This window comes from Pholcus phalangioides, unplaced genomic scaffold (genome assembly GCF_987345545.1).
Source record: "Pholcus phalangioides strain wild (caught in Gottingen) unplaced genomic scaffold, Ppha-v1.0 ptg000009l_1, whole genome shotgun sequence".
In the NCBI taxonomy this organism is placed as follows: domain Eukaryota; kingdom Metazoa; phylum Arthropoda; class Arachnida; order Araneae; family Pholcidae; genus Pholcus; species Pholcus phalangioides.
Genome location: NW_028301602.1, coordinates 145309 through 171172, shown reverse-complemented (window position 1 = coordinate 171172; position 25864 = coordinate 145309). Strand labels below are relative to the sequence as shown.

The following is a 25864-nucleotide window of genomic DNA, read 5'->3' as shown; positions in this document are numbered from 1 at the left end:
ATCAATTCTGTGGGTGCTCGAACCCGCTCTACAAACTTCCGTGGGTGCTCGAGCACCCACAGCACCCCCGGCTCCGACGCCACTGCAAAGAGTTCAGAAATTCTGCAGGATACAGAACTGTCTGCGCTGTGTCTGTGACAGTGTCAACCGTTTTGTAAGATGTGGAGTCTCCAGGAATAAGTTTTAATATTTTTTCGTTGATCTTGTTCACACTGTCATTTTTCGGTGCCAGAATCGCTCTCTCACAAAGCCACTCATGGTTTTGGTCATTTTGTTGAATTTTTGGGAAGACTTTCTCTGCAAGTTCTTGAACTGAGTTTAACAACTGGCAAAATCCATTTGGGAACGTAATCGGTCCAGTGCTTGGGTCTACTGGTTGGTCAACTGATGTGAAAATGATAGCAGTGCTGAGTCATTTTGCAGTTGAACTCGCATGTTGGTGGATGATGATAATTTATTAACTTCGTGCCAGAGTGTTGATGATTTGAGGCAAGCATTGAGTTCATCAGTTGGCGTTGAAAATTTTTATTCCCAGTTTTGTCAGCGTAGTTGTTGTTCTCTGTTTTTAGCGACGTCATACGTCCAGCTTGTGCAGCGAATATTATTCAAACGCCTTTTACGCATTTTTTAAATTGAAACTATACCTATACGATGAGCGGTTGATGAAATACCCGGCGCTTCCCGGGTTTTCTTCAATTACTGGGAGGATTGGAAGTGTGACAAACCGTTATAAAAGGAATAAACTGTTATAATAACAGAATTAAAGGTGTGACAAACCATTGTAAAGGCATATATACACGTCTGAAACGCATTGCTAGAAACCACGGTAACCAAAGTAAACGTTCCGAAAGTGATTGTTGAGGCCCCCAAAACCATTGTTGCCACACAGGTTTTCGCCCATTTCGGGCATTTGCCCAGCTCTGACGAACTTTTAAAGTAGCCTACGGTTCAATCCCGGACCTGTTTGGTATATATGCAAAATCTGGCGACGATCGGTCTAAAACTGTAGATTTGTATAAAGAGCATACATACATACATACATACATACATACTTTCACATTTATATATAAGATATCACACACTCTACGCAAGTGTTGTTGTACACATAAAATTCTTATTTATAAAGGACTAGCTGATACAAGGGACGTTGCACGCCCGTAAAAAATTATATATGTATAGCTCAATTAGCCGGTATTTTCCAGGCTTATCTGACAGAAAGTGATTCAATAATGTTAAAAGTGACAATAATTTTAATATAGTAATTTGAAAGTTCAAAAACTGATTTGTTTTAATTAATTATTTTGTAAATGCAATTACATTTGTAAACAAATACACTGATCGCAGCAACACTTTTACACTCAGCGAAAAAAAAATGCATAGATCCTAGCAACATTTGTACTCATAAATTTAAGATTTGGTGTGGAACAAAAACCAATTTGACTCCGTTATTTGTTAACCGATTTTTAAACTGCGAATGGCTATAAAACCCCATTAAAATGCGCATCTTTTGTATAGGAAAAATTTGGGAAAAAATTGCATCTGATTGAAAACATGCAAAAATGGCGAAAAAAAGGTTGTTTCGAGAAATTTCTGCAATAAAAAAAATTTGATAAATTTTTTTCGGCGGGAATATGCTTATGGCTCTTTTTACACATTAGCCAAGAATCATAAAAAACATTTGGAGTGATACGATCAACGGTGTGGATTTGTATAAAGAATAAAAATACATACATACAGTTTCACATTTATATGTAAGAGGATGCGTCCATCCTTCAGGAACACTTCGATATCACCCTCGGATGTGACGGGGGGCATGTCCGGTCTTTCATGGGGTCCAAGACAACAGATTTTTCGAATTTATGTCTGAACTAAATACTGAAAGGGCCATAAAGTCCTAGAAAATGATTCAGGAAATTTTTTTAGAGAAATGAAAAACGCTTGGCTTCTAAAAAATTTGTCTAGTTTTACCTTCGAATCGTCTTACTGTGACAGCCACATCAATCTCCGCTTAGAATTTTGGATGTACATGGAAGAACAGCCATTCTCAAACTCAAATTTATGCTGAAGGTCCAAGACCTCGTGCAAAAAGAGTTTTATAACCGTGGTATGATAAAAAATGGTAGAAAATACCGAACTGAAATAGATTTTTAAAAAGAGGGAAGAGATTTTTTTTTTAGAAGTTTTGAACGAACTTCTAATGAAATCAGACACCAGTCTTTTCAAGGTCTCTTCCCATTCTTTCTTTAGAAAAACAAATAAGCAGAGAGAAATAACCGTTCTGTATATACCTCGTATTTAGGATGGATTGTCTGTCAGGCAGAACAAATATCACGAGCTCGAGGAAGTGTGTGTGAAAGAGAAAGAGTAACGTAATGATTCATTCATCCTGTATTCGAATTTCAATTCTTCGCGAAACTTTTTCTCGGCACGACGCGTACTGCCATATTAAATATCATTTATCGTCGTTACATCATTTATCGTCGTTACGACGCTCATAGAGGAGATCGGCCGATTATGGTAATCTCAACAGGTATGGGGGTCATTCAAGTATTACGTCAGCATCGATGGGGTTTCCACTTTGTTAACTTTTGATGACAAGGGGAGGGGAAGTTTGGATGATGCTTACGTCATCAACCACCCTTTATGAAGATATGAAATATTCTTAATGGCACCATATTCGGTGCGCCAAAAACGGAAAAACCTTTCGATATTTATTGGGTACCTGAACTAACATTCTCCCCATTGATAAGTCCCCTGCAGAGCCACTTTAGTGATCTCTACATGTTTCACGGATCCTTTAAGTGCTCTGGAACTGTGCCACGCCTCACTCAAGTGATCCGTAATTATGCCACGGATTACTTAAGCAATTTAGGAATGTTCCGCGGGTAACTTGAGTGATGTACAACCGCCCTGGGGGCCGCTTAAGTGCTCTAAAACTGTGCCAAATGTCACTCAAGGGATCTCTAAATGTGCCACGGATCGTTTAAGTGTTCTGGAACTGTGTCATATGGGTTACTTAAGTAATCTTTGAATGTGAAAGTGATCTTTGAGGCTTACTTCAGTGATCTGAAAATGTGCCACGAGCCTCTTAAATACAAATACAACACCACAACAGGCAAATGCCCAACGAGGTGGCTGAGAAAAAGATGCCCATAAAAATATGGATATATATCCAAAAAAAAAATATATATAGCAACCCAATTAAAAATGCAATTAACAAAAATTATAATCAATATATACACATGATAAAATACTATACAATGTCCATAAAGAATTCTTATGGTTGTCTTATACTAAGTATGGATAGCTTCTCGATTTCCCCAACATGTTTATCGTATTTCTTTTTAAGCGTGTCAATTGTATTACAATTTACTACCTCCGGGGGTAAGCTGTTCCATTCATTAACAACCCTATTAGAGAAAAATTCCCTGCGACACCATACCCTTGCATTGTCCCTCACCAATCGATACTGGTGTCCCCTTGTAAAAGCAGTCGATTGGCGGTGTACTAAAAGTTCATGGTCCATCCTATCACATCCCATTGAAAATTTTGAACGCTTCGATCATATCTCCTCGACACCTGCGTTCATCCAATGTAAACATATTCAAAAAATGAAGTCTCTCTTCATAACTCAAGCCCCGTGTGCCAATAAGGACAGGCATAGCTCTTCTCTGAATCCCTTCCACCAAGTCAATGTCCCTCTGTAGGTATGGTCTCCAAAACCTTACAGCATACTCCAGTCCAGGACGAACTAAGCCTTGAAAAAGCGGAAGAATGACTTTAGGAGAACGCAAAGAGACTTTTTTGAAAATAAGACCAAGCATTCTATTCACTGTTTTGACCACCGCTGAACAATGTTCAGAAAACCTAAGTCGCTCGTCGCAATGAGAATTCCCAAATCGGTGACCCTAGTTGCATCCGGGATAGTGACACCATTCAACTCGTAAGAGAACCGTGGATTGTTCGAACCAAAATGAGCGACCATGCACTTATCTACGCTAAACGTCATGCTCCATTCTTTTGCCCATGCTGCAATCTTGTTTAAGTTGGTCTGGAGCAACTCCCTATCGCTTTCATTTCCGATTACCCCCATTAGCTTCACATCATCTGCGAATTTGCTAGTAATCCCATCAATACCCTGATCCAGTTTATCGATGAAAAGTGAAAAAGTATGGGGCCAAGGACATTTTCTTGAGGAACTCCATTTGTCACGCCTGTCCAACCAGAGAATTCCCCGTTCACCATAACTCGTTGCGACCTATCTCTTAACCACGATTCTATCCAATTCAGGAAGTTGCCCCCTATTCCAATCTCGTGTAAACGCTTCAAGAGTTTGCCATGTTGGACCCGATCGAATGCCTTCTGGAAATCAAGGTAAACAACGTCGACATTTTTGCTCTTACCCAAAGCCTTAGTCACGTAATCATAGAAGCAAAGGAGGTTAGTTACACATGACTTCCCCTTCCTGAACCCATGCTGATTATCCGACAATACATTATTCTCGTCTATCCACTTCACAAACTGCCTTTTGATGATAATTTCCAAAATTTTCGAGAGGGAGCTCGTCAAACTCACTGGACGATAATTAAACACCACTTCTCTACTACCCTTCTTAAATATCGGAACAACGTTAGCCAGTTTCCAATCTCTCGGGACGATACCCTCAGCAACACTACTCCTGTATATCTGCGCGACTGGCCCCAACAATTCATTAGCACCTTCCCTGAGAACCCTGGGATAGATATCATCTGGTCCTGGTGCTTTGCTTGCACATACATTTCTTAGAAGATTTAGGACCTCCACGTCTTCCACTTGAATATCGTTGAGCGTTTTATTACCCCATGCAACACCCGTATATCGAATATCATTATCTCCATTAAAAACCGACGTGAAAAAGTCATTGAAAGCACTACACATGCCTGTACAAGACGTGACAGACACCATTCAACTTGTAAGAGAACTGTGGGTTGTTCGAACCAAAATGAGCGACCATGCACTTATCAACGCTAAACGTCATGCTCCATTCATTTGCCCATGCTGCAATCTTGTTTAAGTTGGTCTGGAGCAACTCCCTATCGCTTTCATTTCCGATTATCCCCATTAACTTCACATCATCTGCGAATTTGCTAGTAATTCCATCGATACCCTGATCGAGTTTGTCGATAAAAAGTGAAAAAAGTATGGGGCCAAGGACACTTCCCTGAGGAACTCCACTTGTGACGTCTGTCCAACCAGAGAATTCCCCGTTCACCATAACTCATTGCGACCTATCTCTTAACTACGATTCTATCCAATTAAACAAGTTGCCCCCAATTCCAATCTCGTGTAAACGCTTCAAGAGTTTACCATGTTGGACCCGATCGAATGCCTTCTGGAAATCAAGGTAAACAACATCTAAATTTTTGCTCTTACCCAAAGGCTTTGTTACGTGATCATAGAAGCAAAGGCCCATACCGTGTGTGCCAAAAAGATGAGAAATTCTTCGTTCTCGATCTCAACGGGAGAAAGGACAGAGTATCTATAGATTGCCTCAAGCCTGCATTCCTATCAAGTGATTCTGATTTAGTGGATAAAGAATCGTGTATTTCAGTTCCTCTACGTGAAGAATCTAGTGGTCTGGTTGATCACTATGTGACACGATATGACCGTTGTTCTCGCCTTGTTGTCAAGTTTCAAGTTGATCGTCTAAATGACTAAGGGGGGAGTACTTGTGGTGGTCGTAATATTGACTGTTTTGCATATATATTGGTTCTTACCAATTGTTTGTGTTAATCGTAATCGAATGTTCATGTGTTGTGTGGCCACGCCCACAACGAGTATAAACAGCGTGATGTACAGTATATGTTGCTTTTTTCATTTCGTCGATTTTAACTTTGTGTTTATTTATTTTCCCTTTTATTTTGATTCAATCATGTTTAGTTACTTTTAACCGTTTACACTAATGTTGTTACAAGATATACGGAAGACTGGATGTTGTGAAGATATTTATTATTTGAGATGTTAATTTTTTTATGGAAGGAAAAAACTCATCTCTGCCTCTACCGGGAGTCGAACCCGGGTCCCTCGATTGCCGGACGAGTGCTCTGAACACGGTTCCGTTCGGCACATATACGCTCTAGCGAAGGAAAATCTATCTCATCTGTAGCTTAGTGGTCAGAGCACTCGTCCGGCAATCGAGGGACCCGGGTTCGACTCCCGGTAGAGGTAGAGATGAGTTTTTTCCTTCCATAAAAAAATTAACATCTCAAATAATAAATATCTTCACAACATCCAGTCTTCCGTATATCTTGTATTAACAAGTGAAGAGCGACATTCACGTCAGACTAATGTTGTTGTTGAGTTTTAATCTAATAAATTAAATTGGTGGCATTCTCCGTACTTGTTCGATGTTATTGCTAAAGTTAAACGACATCTCAATCCCAAAAGTCAAAACTGGTGACTCCGGTTTCGAGCACGTGAAAATTATGTACAGATTTTTTTAGCCAACTTTAATACTCAAATGTCTTAGTCTATTATAGATATGCTGTGCATGTGCTGTGGATTTTATCTCTAGTCAATTTACGGGACTTGCAATACCATGATGAACTCTTGCTGATGGAGTACTTGTGCTGCTTAGGTGAGTGGTGATTTTGATTCTTGCTTTGATTTGCCGTTCTTTGATCTGGGTTCTGAGCGATTGCCATTTCGTCAGGGATTAAAAATTTTTTTTTTGGCAAGCATATTTCTGAGTAGCGTCCAGAATGCCTACTGAAAGCGAAATTAATTTGTCTGAAACTACGTTGTCAAGCATGGGTTTTAAACCACCTACATTTTGGGAATCTGACCCTGAGCTTTGGTTCAGTCAGATTGAAGCTCAATTCGCAATCAAGAGCATCAAGCAAGATCAAACAAAATTCCATACTGTCATTACATTTCTAGATTGTAAATTGTTATCTTGTTGAGGATTTTTTATCAAATCTTTGCCTTCCGGTAATGCCTACGAGTCTGTGAAAAAACGCATTTTAGATCATTATTCGCAATCTGAATCATCACGTTTGAGATTATTACTTCAAGACCTCACTTTAGGTGACAAAAGACCTTCTCAAATGTTGCTCGATATGCAAAATTTAGCACGTGGTAATATTGGCGAGGAAATTTTGCGCTCGCTGTGGTTGCAAAGACTGCCTCTACATGCGCAGCAGGTATTGGCTGTGTGCAAAGATTCTTTGAATGACCTCGCGTCTATTGGCGATAAAGTGCATGAAATTTCGGGTAAAAATTCTATATCAACAATTTCTAATCATAATTCTGATTTAGCGTTGATTAAGGCTGAATTAGCCGATCTTAGAAACGAGTTGGAGCGCATGTCGCGCGATAGAGAACGTTTTTCGAATAATCGTCGTTTGTTTAAACGAAATTTTTCTAGAAGTATTTCCCGTGACCGACTTAATTACGGCAAGTTATGTTGGTACCAGAAACACTTTGCAAAAAAATGCATTAGTCCTTGCCAGTGGTCGGAAAACTGACAAGTGCGTCCGTTTCGGCGGCGGCCGACGCACGTCATGCTACCAACAGCCGTTTATTTGTAGTTGATAGGAAATCGGGATTTCGATTCCTTGTCGACACTGGGGCTGTAGTATCCCGTTTTCCGCGAAATTTAGACAGGACTTCTAAAATACAAAATTTCACGCTGTTCGCAGCGAATGGTTCTAAAATTGCCACTTATGGCATCAAACATTTGGAATTGGGCTTAGGATTACGTCGACAATTTCCCTGGGAATTTATTATTGCTGACATAAGCCATCCCAAATTGGGGGCAGACTTCCTCAGGGAGTTTGGATTATTGGTAGATGTCAAAAATAATGTATTAATTGACAATTTGACAACCCCGAAATCAAAAGGACTGCCATTTTCCGGCTCATTTTTTGGTTTAACGCCAGTATTAAGTCAATCGCCATATAGTCCATTATTATGTAAATTTTCCAAATTGTTTAATACCCCATTGAATGTGAAGTTTACCTGTCATGGAATTACCCACTGTATTGAAACTAAGGGACCTCCTGTTTTTTCCAAAGTCGGACGACTTTCACCGGAAAAATTAATAGTCGTTAAACAGGAATTCCAATCACTTTTAAAACAAGGGATTATTCGAGCTTCGAAAAGTGAGTGGGCTAGTCCCATACATCTTGTGCCGAAAAAAAATAACGAGTGTCGCATATGCGGTGATTTTCACAAATTAAACGCCGTTACTATTGCAGATCGTTATTCGATACCTCACATTCATGATTTTTCGCACAATTTGTATGGTAAAAGCATTTTTTCCAAAATTGATCTGATGAAAGCGTACCATCAAATCCCTATTGAAAAATCAGATATTCCTAAAACCGCTGTCATAACCCCCATAGGGTTATATGAATATCTTTACATAACGTTTGGCTTGAGAAATGCGGCACAGACATTTCAAAGATTTATGGATAATGTTCTGAGATCTTGACTGCTGCTTTTGCTATTTAGATGACATTCTGGTGGCTTCAGAAAATGTTGAATAACATAAATCCGATTTGAGTAAACTTTTTCAAGTGTTATCTGATCATGGAATAGTATGTAATTTGGATAAATGTATTTTTGGACAAGAAAAACTTTCATTTCTTGGTTTCGAAATTTCATCCAAGAGTGTGGCACCTTTGCCTGACAAGGTTAAAGCCATGTTGGATTATCCATTACCATAAATCTGTTCATGATCTACGCAGATTTTTGGCCATGATCAAATTTTACCGTATAAACTTTTAAAGAATGCAGCTTCAGTGCAAGCTCATTTGTTTGATTTAGTTAAAGGTAATTGTTAAAAAGATAAATCGGAAATAGCTTGGACAAAAAATGTGCAAGATACTTTTGACCAATATAAAGTCATGATTTCTAACGCTACTTTACTTGCTTATCCGAAACATAACGCTAAATTGTCACTCATGGTAGATGCGTCAGAATTTGCGATAGGTTCTGTGTTGCAACAGCATGTTGATAATCACATCGAACCTTTAGGTTTTTTTCCCCTCAAACTTCTACCATCTGAACGTAAATATAGTACCTTTGACAGTGAGCTTTTAGCCGTTTATTCATCTATAAAACATTTCAGATATATGGTCGAAGGCAGAGACTTTATTGAGGAGACTGACCATACTCCTCTGACCTATCACCCTTTTGCAAAAATGCATAAACATTCACCACGACAAATTCGTCATTTAGAATTTATCGGTCAGTTTACGACCGATTTGCAATATCTCAAGGGCAGCGCGAAAATTCGGTAGCAGATGCGTTTTCCCGCATATCTGAAATTGAAGATTTATCTATAAATTATAAGGAAATGGCTCTTGCTCAGGATTCGGATGGGGAGCTGTGGTCACTGCTTGGGTCAGACACTAATCTCAAATTGCAGCAAATTCCCTTTCCTCCGAACTATACACTGTATTGTGATGTATCAACAAAGGTACCATTAGACCTTATGTGCCACAAAGCTTCAGACGTCAAGTTTTTGACGCCATGCATGGATTGTCTCATCCAGGGATCAAGGCCACTATCGACCTTCTACGTAAGCGGTTTATTTGGAAAGAATTGGAAAAAGACTGTCGAGTATGGTGTAAAACATGCATTCCTTGTCAAAAATCTAAGGTGCAGAGGCATGTGAAATCTCCTCTCGGCGAGTATACATTGCCTCCTGCTAGATTTCACCACGTACATATAGACGTGGTTGGTCCTTTGCCACCTTCCAATGACAATAAGTACATTCTAACCGTTGTGTGTCAATCGCTTTAGTCGATGGCCTGAAGCATTTCCGATGAAAGATCAATCTGCTGACACTATTGCCAGTACTTTCTACAATGGCTGGGTAACACGTTTTCGGGCACCCAATATAGTTGTAACTGACCGAGGTGTAAATTTCCAAAGTAATCTTTTCAAGTCACTTTGCAGGTTTCTAGAAACATTCGCCATCAGGACAACCTACAATCCGAAGGCCAATGGTATGGTCGAACGTTTTCACCGTCAGTTGAAGGCACTGATGTGCCATGGTGGAGCCAAATGGAGTGAGCTGCTTCCTACCATCCTCATGGGTATTCGTGCCAGTGTGAAGATGGACATGCATGCCTCGCCAGTGGAAATTGGTATATGGCAGCCACTCCAGCCGTCCACTCCAGCAGCCATACACGGGCCCATACCGTGTGTGCCAAAAAGATGAGAAATTCTTCGTTCTCGATCTCAACGGGAGAAAGGACAGAGTATCTATAGATTGCCTCAAGCCTGCATTCCTATCAAGTGATTCTGATTTAGTGGATAAAGAATCGTGTATTTCAGTTCCTCTACGTGAAGAATCTAGTGGTCTGGTTAATCACTATGTGACACGATATGACCGTTGTTCTCGCCTTGTTGTCAAGTTTCAAGTTGATCGTCTAAATGACTAAGGGGGGAGTACTTGTGGTGGTCGTAATATTGACTGTTTTGCATATATATTGGTTCTTACCAATTGTTTGTGTTAATCGTAATCGAATGTTCATGTGTTGTGTGGCCACGCCCACAACGAGTATAAATAGCGTGATGTACAGTATATGTTGCTTTTTTCATTTCATCGATTTTAACTTTGTGTTTATTTTTCCCTTTATTTTGATTCAATCATGTTTAGTTACTTTTAACCGTTTACACTAATGTTATTGTTGAGTTTAATATAATAAATTAAATTGTTGGCATTCTCCGTACTTGTTCGATGTGATTGAGATGTCGTGAACACGACATCTCAATCCTAAAAGCCAAAGACGTATCACGAGCGGAGCAAGTTCAATCTTAACTATCAAGCTTTATCCTATATAACAGCGGTTCTCAGCCAGAGCTCCGTGTACTTCCCAAAGGCTCTGCGGCAGCTCGAGAAACATAAAATACATCAGAAATTGGATGAATGAATAAAAGAGGGAGGCCTATATACAGGGCTCTGCCACAGAAATTATATACTAATAAAGGCTCCTCGTGTCATAAAAGGTTGAGAATAGCAATGCGATATAGCAATAGGTATTGAATAGAACTAAATTGGTTGGTAAAACGTTATGTTCACATAGCAAACGTTATGCTCCAAGGCGAGTATATTGTTTTTAGCTGCATGTGACAAACAGCTTTTGCCGCCTTCCTTCATTATAGTCTAAGTTCCTTGAACACCCATTCAAGGCCGTCTAAAAAACATCATAGTTCCCCCCCCCGGGGGTCTGAGTGATTTTTCCGAGACCCCCCCCCCCCCGGTTAGAGATGTACCTGCCTACCAATTCATATTTTATATACTTGCTCGCAAAACTTCATTCAGATCTCATTCTCATGCGACGCACTGCACTTGAAGCCCCCATGCCCTGCCCGGGCGGACCCATGCATTAAGCCGGCACTACACCCATTTCCCGAATTTGCCGCCCATCCAAACTTGCCACATAGTCCGCTTAGCACCATTGTATAAATAGCCTGTGATTACTGAAGTGGTTAGGAATATTTCCATGGCATTAAATTCGACTCTTGAGACTAACTTTTCTTTTTTGCTGAACATTTCGAACGGAAAGTTTGAGCCAGGATAAATCGGCTTCATCTGAATTCTACTGCTTTCTTCACTACAGAATGTATAACAACCACATTCAATGAGATAATCATTGTATATTGCTGAAATTTTAACAATGACACACTTCTTTTCTATGTTTCATATTAGCGTGTACCCGAGCTGGGCATGATTTCGAACTCGCTGAGACGACTGAATTTCGATGGTAGCCAGTTGATGGCGATAGGGTCAGAACTGCAGCATCTGCCGCTTCTGGTCGAGGTGACTTTTCGAAACAACAAGATAAATGAGGTTTCTGCAGAAGCTTTTCTGGGTTCATCTGCAATAGAGATCCTCGATTTGTCGGAAAACAATCTGCGAGAACTGCCCCGGAGTCTGCTGGATCCTTTGAAGCGACTAAAAAAGCTGGATTTGTCCAGCAACAGACTCTATTCTGTTGCTGGACTCCTTCGTGTCACCAGGCCTCTAGTAAGTCCCGTTTATTATAGTTATCTTTCCTCATCAGTTCAGTCAGTCAGGGTTTGATTCAACACCTCAATAAATATTCGAGAGTTTAATTAAATTTGCGAATCCTATCGATAAAATCTTATCTGTGACTCAATCAGTCTTTTAACAATGACCCAATTCTTCCGCGAATGATTAAAGTCGTGAAACTTCGAATAATCACCTTCTATCCTTTCATCTATTTAATATTTTTTTTGAGAAATTTTTTCATCATTTTACAAGAGACAAATTTTGCCATTACAGTGTACCGGGAGTTATAAGAGTATGACACGTGACTTATGTTTTCGTTATTAAAAGGAAAAAAAATGAAATTGAAGCACAAATAAAGCAATAATTTGAGTTGAACTAGAAATAAAACCAAGAAATTGATTAATAAATAAATAAAAAATTGACGATATGAGCCCGTCTCCGCACTGGCGCTGGAAACCACAGACACATAATGAAGAACGGCTTTTGTTTATTGAACTTCTAGTTATACACAAAGCTTATGAACCTTACAGCGGCAATCCCAAGACATCTCGTCAAATTTGATCTGCCTTATTTCGTTCACTTCGAAATATCTCTGGTTCTTAACACTCTTTTATTTCCAATGTGGCAGTTATAATGCGTTTATTAAAAACCGCTTAAAGGGTTATCAAAATCCGGTGCATCTGACCATTCGAGAATTACCATATCGAGCATTGCAAACAAATTAACGTTTCATTCTTTGCAACGCTTAAGATTCCTTTTATCCTCCTCAGTCTTGAAAGAAAATTTGAAAATTTTACGTTTATTTGAAACTGTGGCAAGCCTTTTTTTTAGCATATTAACTGGTGGAATTTTTAGCCGACGAGTTAAGAGAAAAATGTTTGTTCCGGGGCTATGACTTATTGCTTTTCTGCTAATGTTTATGACTTCTGCGTTGCTGTTGAATGCACTTTCTTCAGAGTAGCCCACAAGCAGTGCCGTCTTAACGCATGGGCCCACCCGGGCATGGTCCGGGGGTCTCAACAGAGGGGGGGGGGAACCTAACGAAAATGAAATCTGGTTGACATTTTCCAGAGTAAGCATGTAAATTTGCCAGGTAGAGCCTTAGAAAAATCACTTGGCCCGTGGGCTCACGATACTCTTAAGACGGTCCTACCCACTAGTTTGAACTTTTCATAAAATTCCCTTATTTGTGGTACTGCCTAAAATTAATTTCCATCGACAAATGAGTACGAATAGTTTTTTTATACAAATACAACGCCACAACAGGCAAAATGCCCAACGAGGTGGCTGATAAAAAGATGCCGATAAAAATATAGATGTCATATATTTCAAAAATACAGCAACCCAATTAAAAATGCAATTAACACAACTTATAAAAATATATACACATGATAAAATATTATACAACGCCCATAAAGAATACTTATGGTTGTCTTATTCTAAGAATGGATAGCTTTTCGATTTACCCCAACATGTTTATCGTATTTCTTTTTAAACGTGTCAATTGTGTTACAATTTACTACCTCCGGGGTAAGCTATTCCATTTATTAACAACCCTATTAGAGAAAAATTCCCTGCGACACCATAACCTTGCATTGTCCCTCACCAATCGATACTGGTGTCCCCTTGTAAAAGCAGTCGACTGGCGGTGTACTAAAAGTTCATGGTCCATCCTATCCATCCCATTGAAAATTTTGAACACTTCGATCATATCTCCTCGACACCTGCGTTCATCCAATGCAAACATATTCAAAAAATGAAGTCTCTCTTCATAACTCAAGCCCTGTGTGCCAATAAGGACACGCGTAGCTCTTCTCTGCACCCCTTCAACCAAGTCTATGTCCCTCTGTAGCTATGGTCTCCAAAACCTTACAGCATACTCCAGTCCAGGACGAACTAATCCTCGAAAAAGCGGAAGAATGACTTTAGGAGAACGCGAAGAGACCTTTTTGAAAATGAGACCAAGCATTCTATTCGCTTTTTTGACCACCGCTGAACAATGTTCAGAAAACATAAGTCGCTCGTCAATGAGAATTTCCAAATCGGCGACCCTAGTTGCATCCGGGATAGTGACACCATTCAACTCGTATGAGAACCGTGGGTTGTTCGAACCAAAATGAGCGACCATGCGCTTATCAACGCTAAACGTCACGCTCCATTCATTTGCCCATGCTGCAATCCTGTTTGAGTTGGTCTGGAGCAACTCCCTATCGCTTTCATTCCCGATTACCCCGATTAGCTTCACCTCATCTGCGAATTTGCTAGTAATCCCATCGATACCCTGATCGAGTTTATCGATAAAAAGTGAAAAAGTATAGGGCCAAGGACACTTCCCTGAGGAACTCCACTTGTGACGTCTGTCCAACCAGAGAATTCCCCGTTCACCTTAACTCGTTGCGACCTGTCTCTTAACCAAGTCAGAGGTGGGTAATTCCCCGTCAGTACTGTTGTGATTATCATTAACTAGCCCGCATTCCCGACTACGTGGTTTGGGAGTAAAAAACCTGACCTAAGACTATCGTAAACCTCCCAGACCCCCTCTTATTTAGATGGATCCCATCCGAACGAAGCCACCTATCGGTAAATGCGGGAAGCTCCAAGATGGGTGCTCCTTGGGTGACCGCCAAGTGAGGAGCAAATGTCCTTCAGGCTTATATTGAACTGGTAGATCCTACTCCTATACCCCCTACTACCCCTTGACAGCACTGGAATCACTGCCATCACAACATCTAGCGGATAATAGTAAATCCCGGTACTCTGACAGAGTCTCACTAATATTCGCTCTTACCTGATTTGTTCCCACCCACAGAATCGTCCGCAAGGCAACTTTCGGCGATGAAAAACGTCTCGAACGTTGCCAATCTTCCCCCCAGGAAGACAACAGCGCTCGAAACCCCGAAAATCCCTACACACTCGGTTCCTAAGTTCTCTATCCATAGAATCGCCGATGATTAAACCCCTATCACTATCCCCCTCTACCTCATCCACGACCACTCATTCGCCCTCTAAACCGTCGTTGTTTGTGGAGATTGCTTCTTCATCAACAGGTGGCTCGACGACCAGAGGCTCCGTTATAACCGGGCCCTTTAGCACTCTTTTTCCCGTAAAGCTTCGACCTCGAGTTCCAGCCTTTTCCTATCCAAGCACCCTTTACAATTGAAACTATCAGCTACTATACCCCTAGACCAGGGAAACCTCCCGTCGCAAGCTCTACACAACACTAGTCCAGGCATACTAACACTATTGCTAAAGCTAGATAATAATAATTAAAAATAGGAAAATGAAAAACGTTAGCAGGAAATTAAAATAATGTAAAATGCATTATACAAATACAACGCCACAACAGGCAAAATGCTCAACGAGATGGCTGAGAAAAAGATGCCCATAAAAATATGGATATCATATATTTCAAAAATACAGCTACCCAATTAAAAATGCAATTACTGAAAATTATAAACAATATATACATGATAAAATATTATACAATGCCCATAAAGAATACTTATGGTTGTCTTATTCTAAGAATGGATAGCTTCTCGATTTACCCCAACATGTTTATCGTATTTCTTTTGAAGCGTGTCAATTGTATTACAATTTACTACCTCCGGGGGTAAGCTGTTCCCTTTATTAACAACCCTATTAGAGAAAAATTCCCTGCGACACCATAACCTTGCATTGTCCCTCACCAATCGATAGCGAAATATACGTAAGAGATTGTACGAAAAAATTCGTAAAATAGAATGCTCAACACTAAATCACGAAGAAGAAAATATATATATATATAAGTATAATAAAGAATACAACACACTCTAAAAAAAGTATTAAGCTACAAAGTACAATTTATACTTTATTAGAATTAGCTAACTATCTCAAATCACTAACACTACAGCAATAGGCCCAAGTGGAAGGTAAAACAAAGTTATTGAGAGTACCCGGGAAAAGTATACTCTGTTTGCTAACACTAAGGTTCAAAAAACCTACGAATTTATATCAAAGAAGCGAGGAAACACAAACCCGGCGAAAAAAAACAATGAAAATGAAATGCAAACGAGAAAAAAAATTTAAGTTGATTGAAAAAACACAACGAAAATTAAAAAAATTGAGGCAATATAATAAAAAACCACTTATCTCACAATCCAACGTGTGCTAGAAAAAACAAAAAGAGAACACCGCAGAATATGACCCAAAAATAAACAACACGCTAAGTAAAACTCAACGAGAACAAAGAAAATGTTTTCAACACATAAAACTAATTTTGAGGTTTCTGATAACATTTCATTTCTATTTTTTTTAAGTGCTACCTATGTCTCCTACAGGTGACTGTAGGACAATGTCACACAGATACGTGAATTTAAGTGTAATATATGTGAAATAGGATTGGGTATAGAAACATTGATTTGAAGGTCATGAAAGCCTTTGCACCAATTAAAGCCTGTGATTAGATGGGAAAGATGCTTAAAAAAACGGATTTTACAACATTAACATCTTACAAAACTAACTTTGTTTTCAAGAGCACAACACCTGGACTCATCTTTGATGAATTTGTGTTAAAACTACAAACAATAATACGCAATGTTCTAAATACTACCATAAAACTTCTAACAAGAAAGCTTACAAATCTTAGATAAATTCAGACCTAGTCCACTTAATTGAGATAAAACAAAAATTATATTTAAAAAAAAAAAAATTATCCATACGATATACTGTTCAAACATGCTTAAAAAATTTGGCAAAGTTTCTCAAAGACAAAATAAAAATAGCTAAGCAAAACTATCTCACAGTACAATTTTTAAAGTGCAACACGTCAACTGAAAAAAATACTAGGATCCAACATCAAAAATCGGACACTACCCACCGAAACAAATTTACACCTCCTTGCTAATAACTTCAACACCCATTTCATAAATATTGTACAATGATACAAAATAACTTTCTACAATTCATATGTTCCAATGAAAACTGTTTTTCTTGCCAAAAGAGATATTGGGAAATTACAAAAATTTTAAGGTCCTTGCGCAATTCGGCTACTTGCTTTGATATCATAACTGCAAAGGCTTTAAAAACTCTTCCTTCCTGTACATTACAACTTCTTTTAGATCTTATAAATAATTGTATGGAAAATGGGGAATATCCTGTCTCTCAAATCAGCAGTTGTGATCCCTATTTACAAAAATAGAGGTTCAAATTGTTTGCATAACTATAGACCTATTTCTATCTTATCTCAAACCTCTAAAATTTTCGAAACAATTATTAAATCCAGAATTAACTCTTTTTTTTTTAATCTACTAATAATTTTTTTTCGAAAAATCAACATGGTTTTTTACCTGTCAGACATAGAGAATCTGCTCTATTGACATTCACTGAATTTGTTTATAAGAATACAGATCATTTTAAAAAAACAATAGGAGTATTTCTAGATATCAAGAAAGTTTTTGATAGTGTTAATCATGGTATTTTACTCTCGAAATTATATGCTTATGGAATTAGAGGAAACGCATTTAGCATCATCAAATTTTATATTGACAATAGAACCCAGATGGTAAAATGCAATAGTCCCTAAAGGATCGGTTATGGGCCCGCTGCTATTCATAATCTTTATTAACGACCTTTGTAACCTCGACATAGTAGGTAAAATTATCATCCTCGCTGATGACGGTCATACTTTATTCAGGAACGGAGTATTTGGCACTCACTGACATCATCAACAAAGACCTCTTCAAAATTAGAAATTGGTTTCAATGCAATTATCTACAAATAAATGTAACAAAAAGTAAATATATTAATTTTTCCCTTCAATCCATTCCTCAAAAATCAACCATGATATAACTTTCCATGTCTGTTCGCACTTCACCTCATGCACCATGTTTTGAACAAGTAACATCCATAAAATACCTTGGCGTTCATACTGACCAAAATTTGAAATGGAATTTGCATATTAAATACCTTCAAACTGGGCTCTGTTTCATTTTATATAAGCTCTACCGTACATTAATAACCATTTTTTCACAACATTCTATTATTTAATGTTTCATTCATATTTAATATATAGTCTCTCAGTTTGGAGAGGAGATTATCTAACTAATATCAAGCTTATTATTTCTCTCCATAAAAAAGCTATCAGATGCATCACTAATTGTGATTATGTTATCCCTTATTTGATCAATTTCATTCATTAAAAATTCTCCCAGTGCGTTACCTCTTATTTTTATAAATCCTTATTAATAATTTAAAAAAAATACCAATGCTCTTTAAATATATCAATACTCTTAAAAATATTCTTAAAAATCACTTAATCTTTCTGATTCCAAAATTCTATAATAATCTACCCAGAGAAATCACTGACACCACTGCATTTACTCCCTTTAAAAAAACGCCTCAAACTTTATCTGCTCGAACTCGCTAACATTGAGTCCCATTTCTGATTTCATCCTCTAACATTATGCTAAATTAAATCGTATCTTTAAATCACCTTCCATAATACTGTACAAATTCATGTGCTGGCTCCATTTTTATTATGTATATCATTAAAATGTTTTTCTTTTTTTTTCTTTTGTATATTTCGGGTCAATATTAAGTCTATATTAAGAATTGACGTTGATATTATTCATATGTAATTTTTATAGCATCTCCACCGTTGCGTGAGAATATCTTTTATTATTTATATTACAATTTGAAACATACTTTATTTGGTTTTTTTTTAAAATTATACTATTTTCATTTATAACTACTTTTTTTTGTGTTTTTTTCCACCATATATCTGAAAAATAATATGACTGTACTATGTTTTATAAACCTAATTAATTGTAACAATCAGTATGGGACATTCATCTCCTTAGTTGCCAATAATATCATATAACATGTATTCACACAAATTGTAAAATAAACTTGAAACTAAAGAAAAAAATTGAAAATTGACATGTGTATTCAGTGCTGTAAATAGGCAGGTACACCCACACAGGGCCTACTTGGAAGGGGGCCCAGATTGACCCGTTTAGCCCCATTTTGCGCAAAAAATGGGCCTAAATGCAAATTCTTGCACAGGGCACAACAATGGCTAGTTACGGCACTGTGTGTATTTAAAGGGGGATTGTGGTGAAACAAATTTTCCAAAAAATACATTTAGAATTTTTCAATTTTCAAATACTATGAAATTTTCTGCATTTGCATTCGTTTTTGTTCTACCTGTATTATAAATATTTTTAAAATATTTTAACATAAATTGCTGGCAGGCATTATATACACTGTTTTCCATTAAAATGCTCTTTTCTTAAAACTAAGTTTTTTGTTAAATAAGGGACATTTTTTCAAACACCACTCATTCAAATGTCATGAATCGTTGTGTCTCAACATTATTTGTGTTGCTTAAATTAATGTGAGTGCCTAAAATTAATAGAACATTTTTAAACGGTTCCTTAAAGGAAGGAGATTTTTCCCATAGGAAAGCATGGGAAACAAAGATCGTGCAAAACACCCTTAAATTCATTTCATCTGTGTTGCTCATTCGTATTTGGCACTCGAAGAAGCAATTTAGTTCTGATATGACACAAAAGCAGTCCTGGATGAAATACGGCTCACAAGCGGAAATGTTTATGCACTTATTGACATTATGAAAGCTTAGCCGCAAGAAAAATAGGAGACAAATACTACAGAGGGATTCAGAAAAAATGAGAACTTTGAGAGGTGATAATGCACACCAATACAAACAATTGTCATCAAGAATGCATGGTCTAACATGAAACGCAAACGCGCTATCGTGTTTCGAAACGGCCGCTACGCAAACATTAAAACGGCATTACTGTTGGAATTTATCGGGAGATTAAGAACACACACCATGCCTGCAAATGTAACCTGCGGAAGAAGGAACCGTACGAAAATCGGCGTCACAGTGAATAAAAGGCGTGGACGCCAGTCGCGTAAAGTTATTCCAGAGTTATTCCACCGGAAAGTAAAAAAGGATCCCGTTTCGCACAGCTGTCGATGCAAGCGCGCAAATGTTTTCGGATTGGATAACCGCCTGCCGGGAAAACACTCACTGTAAATTCATGCTGCCTCTGTGGTACTTCCGTATGCAGCTCCGGAAATTAAACGCATGTCTGCTTTTTCAGTATTACTAAAGTGCGCCATTATCCCGTACGTTATAACGGTTGCACGCTCGAATAGCTTCACAGGGCTGGCGTCCACGCCTTTTATTCACTGTGACGCAGGTTTGTACACGGTTTCTTCTTGTTCCCCAGGTTACATTTGCATGTATAGTTCTTTTTCTCCCGATAAATTTCAACAGGAATGCCGTTTTAACGTTTCTGGAGCGACCGTTTCGAAACGCTCTAGCGCGTTTGCATTTCATGTTAGACCATGCATTAATTGATGACAATTGTTTGTATTGGTGTGTACTATCACCTTTTAAAAGTTTTTTTTTTTCTGAATCACCCTGTATACTTTATATTATACGGATACAAAGGCGTTAACAGCCAACTCATTTTTGCAAGTGAACTCGCAAGTCCAATGAGGTAGCTGGGAAAAAAAAATAGGAAGGAGAAGGGAAAAAACATAACAATTGAGGATGCCCATTAGTTTCAAGTACAGCAACCCAAAAAAAAAATAAAAGATTAAAATGAAGGAACAAATAAAAACTAATTATACCCATTTTTTAAAAACACAGTTGTCATCAATCGAAGAATGGACAGATAGCTTCTCGATTTTTCCCAACAGGAGTATCGTATTTCTGAACGTGCCAGTAGAAGTCAACGGCAATTTCCAAGCAGTGGAGTTGGGTGGGAATTGAAGGCGCCATCTATCAGTGGTCGCCCGAGGCTCGGTAGGTAAAGAACTTGTTTCTGATGTGCTTTGCCCGGATTCGAACCTTGACGGCAACCTTCATAGTGGAAGACGAACATCTCCCCACTGCGCCACTCGCGCGCTAATCTAATCGATACTTGTATCACTTTGTTAAAGCACTCGAATAACGGTGTGAAAATAAATCGTGGTCCATCCTATACACCCAGTTGAAAATTTTGAACACCTCTATCATTATGTACGCAAAAATGACAACGACTCATTTGGTACGACAACCGTCGTACCAAGTATGCATGAGTTTTCCTCGTGAATAATATTTTGTTTCACATGCAGTTTATTTATCTCGGTCGCAATAACCTGAGCAATGCGGACGAAATCCTTTACGAAAACATGACGTCAGTTGTGACTCTCAGCCTGGATCACAATCCTTTGGGATATCTGTCCGAGAACAGCTTCAACGGCAAAATCCCGAACGTGCGTTTCCTATACTTGCACTACTGTGGGATCTTGGAATTCGACGTCAACCACTTCCAATACCTCAACGAACTGAACCTGCTGGACCTAAGTGGCAATAACATTCGAATTATCCACAACCAGACCATAGACTTCGGCACCAGCCTCCAGCTGCTTTTCTGCTACAACAAGATGGAGTCGTTCGAAGGTACAAAACACTTTATTATAAAATTACGCATACCCCTATTTCATCAAATAAATTGGAACATTTATTTGATGTTTAATTTGATCTTTATCTGATTCATTTAATTAAGGAAATATTGCATTGTTATCCTGAAAATTAGAATGATATATAATACTTCGTTTTGAATTTAGTTATTAAAAAGGAAGGCGCAGAGCATTAGTCGCTGGATCAAGATCAGATTCTGACTTAGGAGCTATTCAAGTATTACGTCAGCATCGATGAGGGGTTTCCGATTTGCTGACTTTTGATGACAAGGGGGGGGAGGGGGTTTGGATAATGCTTACGTCATCAACCACCCTTTATGAAAATATGAAATATTCTTAATGGAATCTTACTCGGTGCGCCAAAAAAGAGTAAAACCTTTCGATAGTTTGTGGGTACTTGAAGTAACATTCTCCCCTATTGATAAGTGCCCTACAGAGCCACTTTAGTGGTTTCTAAATTTTTCGTGGATCCAATTGATCTGGAAATGTGTCCGGGCTGCTTAAGTGCTTTGAAGTGATTAGTAATTATATGCCGTGGATCACTTAAATAATCTGAGAATGTTCCACGCATAAGGCCCCTTTCACACGGAGCGGATGCGGATGCGGGTCCGCATACCCATTCAAACGAGCGCTGAAGATGCGGACGAATCGCCCGCATCTTTAGTTCGAAATTCGTGTATAAAAACTGTTTTTTCGCAATTTTTGTAATTATTTTTCTCCTTCACCCCTGATTCAGTGCCCATAGGCAGCCTAGAGGCATTCTTTGGTGGTTTTTATCATTGAGCCTAAAGATGCCTCCATTCCGATCCTCACAAGTAGTCGATGGGAGAAAATATCTTAAAATATTTTCAAAAAATTTTGAACAAAAATCTGTCTTTTCGGAAAAATATGAAAGAAAATTCCAAAAACGCATCCAATGTTCGAAAAATCCAATCCAAAAACATCCAAAAACATTCGATGTTCCAAAAAAAAAAAAAAAAAAAAATCAGCAAATATCAAAGAATTTGCAAGTATAAAAAAAGGGAGGGGGCTGGGACTTTCAAAATGTCTGTGCTTAGAAATATTCACATCACAATTCTGTCTTAGGCTGGGATTACACTATAAAAGTTTTGTAAAAGCTCTTTGATAAAACGTGAAAAATTCAACCATTAAGATCACCGGTTGCATTTGCTTGAATGCAACCGATGCGCCTATTGGTTGAATTTTTTAACTTTTATAAAAGATCTTTTACAAAACTTTATAGTATAATCCCGGCCCAAGTACGGATTACACTATAAAAATTTTATAATAATTCTTTTAAAAAAGCAACTAATAAATTTATCGGTTGCACTTGCAATTTATTAGTTGCTTTCTTCAAGTTTTATAAAATAACTTTCATAAACCTTTTAGAGTGAAATCCCATCCTTAGATTAGTCACTTCTGAAATATAAAATTTCATTTTTTTAAGTTTACAGACTAAATATTGAGTAAAATATACTTGTAGGTATCGAGGGAACCACCAAAAATATTCAAGTGCTAGGGTCTTCAAACGTCTTAATCCGGCCCTGAGTGAACACCGTACGTGGATAACGTTGTTTAATAAAAGTATTTTTTTTAAAGTTTAAGAAAATTAACAGATTAAAAATTTAAAAACATAACAAATATTTAAAATAATATTTCAGATATTCATATTTTTAAATAATTTTAAGAATTTGAAAAGAAAAAAATTAAAATTTTTAAATTAAATTTAAAAGTTATTAAAGTATGTAGTCAATTAAATATTCGTAATGAACAGAACGGCTTATAGTTTTGGTCCCGTCAGTGGCCGTTGTTGGCAGGTTTTATTGTATAAAATTGTGAAATATGGACAAAAGGCAGTTGAAGTTGCTATATCTCAATCTCAGAAGGAAACGAAGGGATACACGTGTGTGGGTACATTATATTAATGAGCAAGGACCATCATATGGTGTTTTTAAGGGCATTTATGGCAAATAATTAAAAATATTCCGTGAAAAATCACCTTCAAAAAGTAGCCAAAGATGCGGACGAATTCGCTCCGCATCCGCATCGTGTGAATAGCTCCGAATAAACCTATTGTCAAAACTTCTATGTGCGGATGCGGAGCCCGCACTTAGGTTTTGACACATGCGGACGACGTCCGGACCCGCATGAACATTTCCTAGGTGCGGAGATTTTTCGGCTCGTCTGAAAGGCGCAGTATATTCCAATTGTTAAAACTTCTTCCGGACCCGCATCCGCTCCGTGTGAAAGGGCCCTAACTTGAGTGATGTAGAACCGCACTGGGGGGCCACTTAAGTGCTCTAAAACTACGTCGCATGTCACTCAAGGAATCTCTAAATGTGTCACGGATCGCTTAAATATTCTGGAACTGTGTCCCAGGTCATTTATGTGATCTGAAAATGTACCACGGGACACTTAAGCGATCTGTAAATGTCCCGCGTAGTTCCTTTTTACAAATTTAGGTTTGAGGAGGGCAGGGCGGACACAACCATACATTTTATACTGTTCCGGATAATTTTTCACAAGACTTCGAGATTGAAAAACAAGAAGCGGTTCGACGGACAAACACAGATTTATTTACAGAACAGCGATTTACACGTATTTACAGGCTAATCAGAGAGCTAACAACTTTCTCGCAAAGTTCAATCACAACTGCCTTTTCATCGAGTCTGTCTAATTCCTAATCTGGCAATTAATCGGAAAATCACAAACAAGATTTTGTTTGTTTGCACTGTTTAAAGCAAAATTCTTCTTTCACTCCAGCTATAGCAATGGCGATGGCATTGGTGACATCTTCCTTAACAACGGCGATAGAGTTCGTGACATCCTCTTTAACAGCAGCAATGGACGTGTTGACGGCGGACGTGTTCATCTCTTCCACAATGCCCAACTTCATCTGGCCCATCACAGACATTAGTTGGTTCAGCTCTGTTCTTGCATTTCATCCATGTCCATTGTTCTTGTCTTCATGCAAGTCTTGAATTATCCCACTACTGACACCAAATTGTTAAGGATAATTTTTCACAAGACTTCAGATTGCAAAACAAGAAGCGGTTCGACGGACAAACAGATTTATTTACAGAACAGCAATTTACAACGTGCGTCTGCAGCCTGCGGTAGACCCAAAACCAGCAACCAATCAAAAAGCATCATTTTGACGTCACCAAAAAGGGAGATCCCCCTCCCTTCCTCGCTTAGCGGTGACTTGTCCTGCTTGGCGACTTGTATATCAAGGTTTCTAGAATATATAAAGGACTTGTATGTCATGCTGGCGAGAGAAATTTGTGGCGTCTGTAAAAAAGGATTTCAAAAGTAAATCCCCCCCCCCCACATTAAGGAAGCACGTGAGAAATGTCCACAAAATTTTATGTGAAGGTTCCATTTCTTGCTTTGAAGAGTGCAAAGTTAAGAACATTTTGTGATTACAGAGAACATTTGAAAGAAGTGCATTCTGTTACGTAAACTTAACATAAAATTTCTGTTACGATGATATAATACATCAAGAACAAATGAGTTTTCCTTCAAAAAAATTATAAACATGGATTTTTTTTTAATTAATAAAAAATCTATGAAACAAAAAAATAAATTTTATAAGTCATTTCATACTCGCTATTCATGCGAAATCTGCGTTAAAACCCTTACTTTTTAGTTTATTAATCACCTTTGCAATTTGAATATTGAAACAATTAAGTTTTATGTTTTTTCTATTTATATTTTTTCTGCTTTAGCAGGGGTTTGATCCTTAAAATTTCTTGGGCTGTATACTATTGACAATAACTTAATATGATTTTTAAAAAAACAAGTAAGATTCATCCTGTTTTGATTCTATCATGTCAGACATATTATAAATAGAACATTTATTTATAAAAGCATGTTTATTTTGATTGGATACTGGTGATATGAATGAATCACGTTTAATCATACATTAAAAAAACGAAGATAGTAATGAGAAAAACCTCAGTCGAGTTAGTGGGATTCGAACCCACAACCTACGCAATGCGTGTCTTAGGCCGGTATTACACTATGAAAGTTCTTTGTCAAAGATCATTTATGAAATACGTTTGACAAAAAATTTCATAGTGTAATGGGCAACTTCGATAAAAGTCGCTCTTTATCAAGTTTTATTTTATCAAAGTTAGCCTCCTCGTCCTATATTTGAAAAAAGATTAATGCTGATGCTTTCTATACTGCAATTTCAATTGCTGAAGTTTACGTATAGGCTATACTTTATGATTTCATAAAGAAATTAGAAAATGAGTTGTAAGGTAGTCAGTGGGAGCTACAAATATCTTAATGCCGTATATGTGAACATCAGCCTGCAAAAACAGAAACAAACAGTTGGATGCTTATCGGTTATAACGA

At 38.0% G+C, this 25864-nt stretch overlaps 2 protein-coding genes across 4 annotated transcripts in view; one reads left to right on the top strand and one right to left on the bottom strand.

The window, feature by feature from the left end:
* Positions 1-25864, bottom strand: part of LOC149081583 (uncharacterized) — a 219792-nt gene that overhangs the window by 91983 nt on the left and 101945 nt on the right. For both annotated transcript variants that reach the window (XM_089236975.1, XM_089236974.1), the window contains exon 4: positions 1736-1894. In XM_089236975.1, the coding sequence (XP_089093101.1) occupies positions 1736-1815 (80 nt within the window). In that variant the 5' untranslated portion in view covers positions 1816-1894. The remainder of the gene's footprint in view (positions 1-1735; positions 1895-25864) is intronic.
* Positions 1-25864, top strand: part of LOC149081584 (protein toll-like) — a 73466-nt gene that overhangs the window by 6753 nt on the left and 40849 nt on the right. For both annotated transcript variants that reach the window (XM_089236971.1, XM_089236970.1), the window contains exons 2-3: positions 11705-12022; positions 21155-21482. In XM_089236971.1, coding sequence (XP_089093097.1) covers positions 11705-12022; positions 21155-21482 — 646 coding nt within the window. The remainder of the gene's footprint in view (positions 1-11704; positions 12023-21154; positions 21483-25864) is intronic.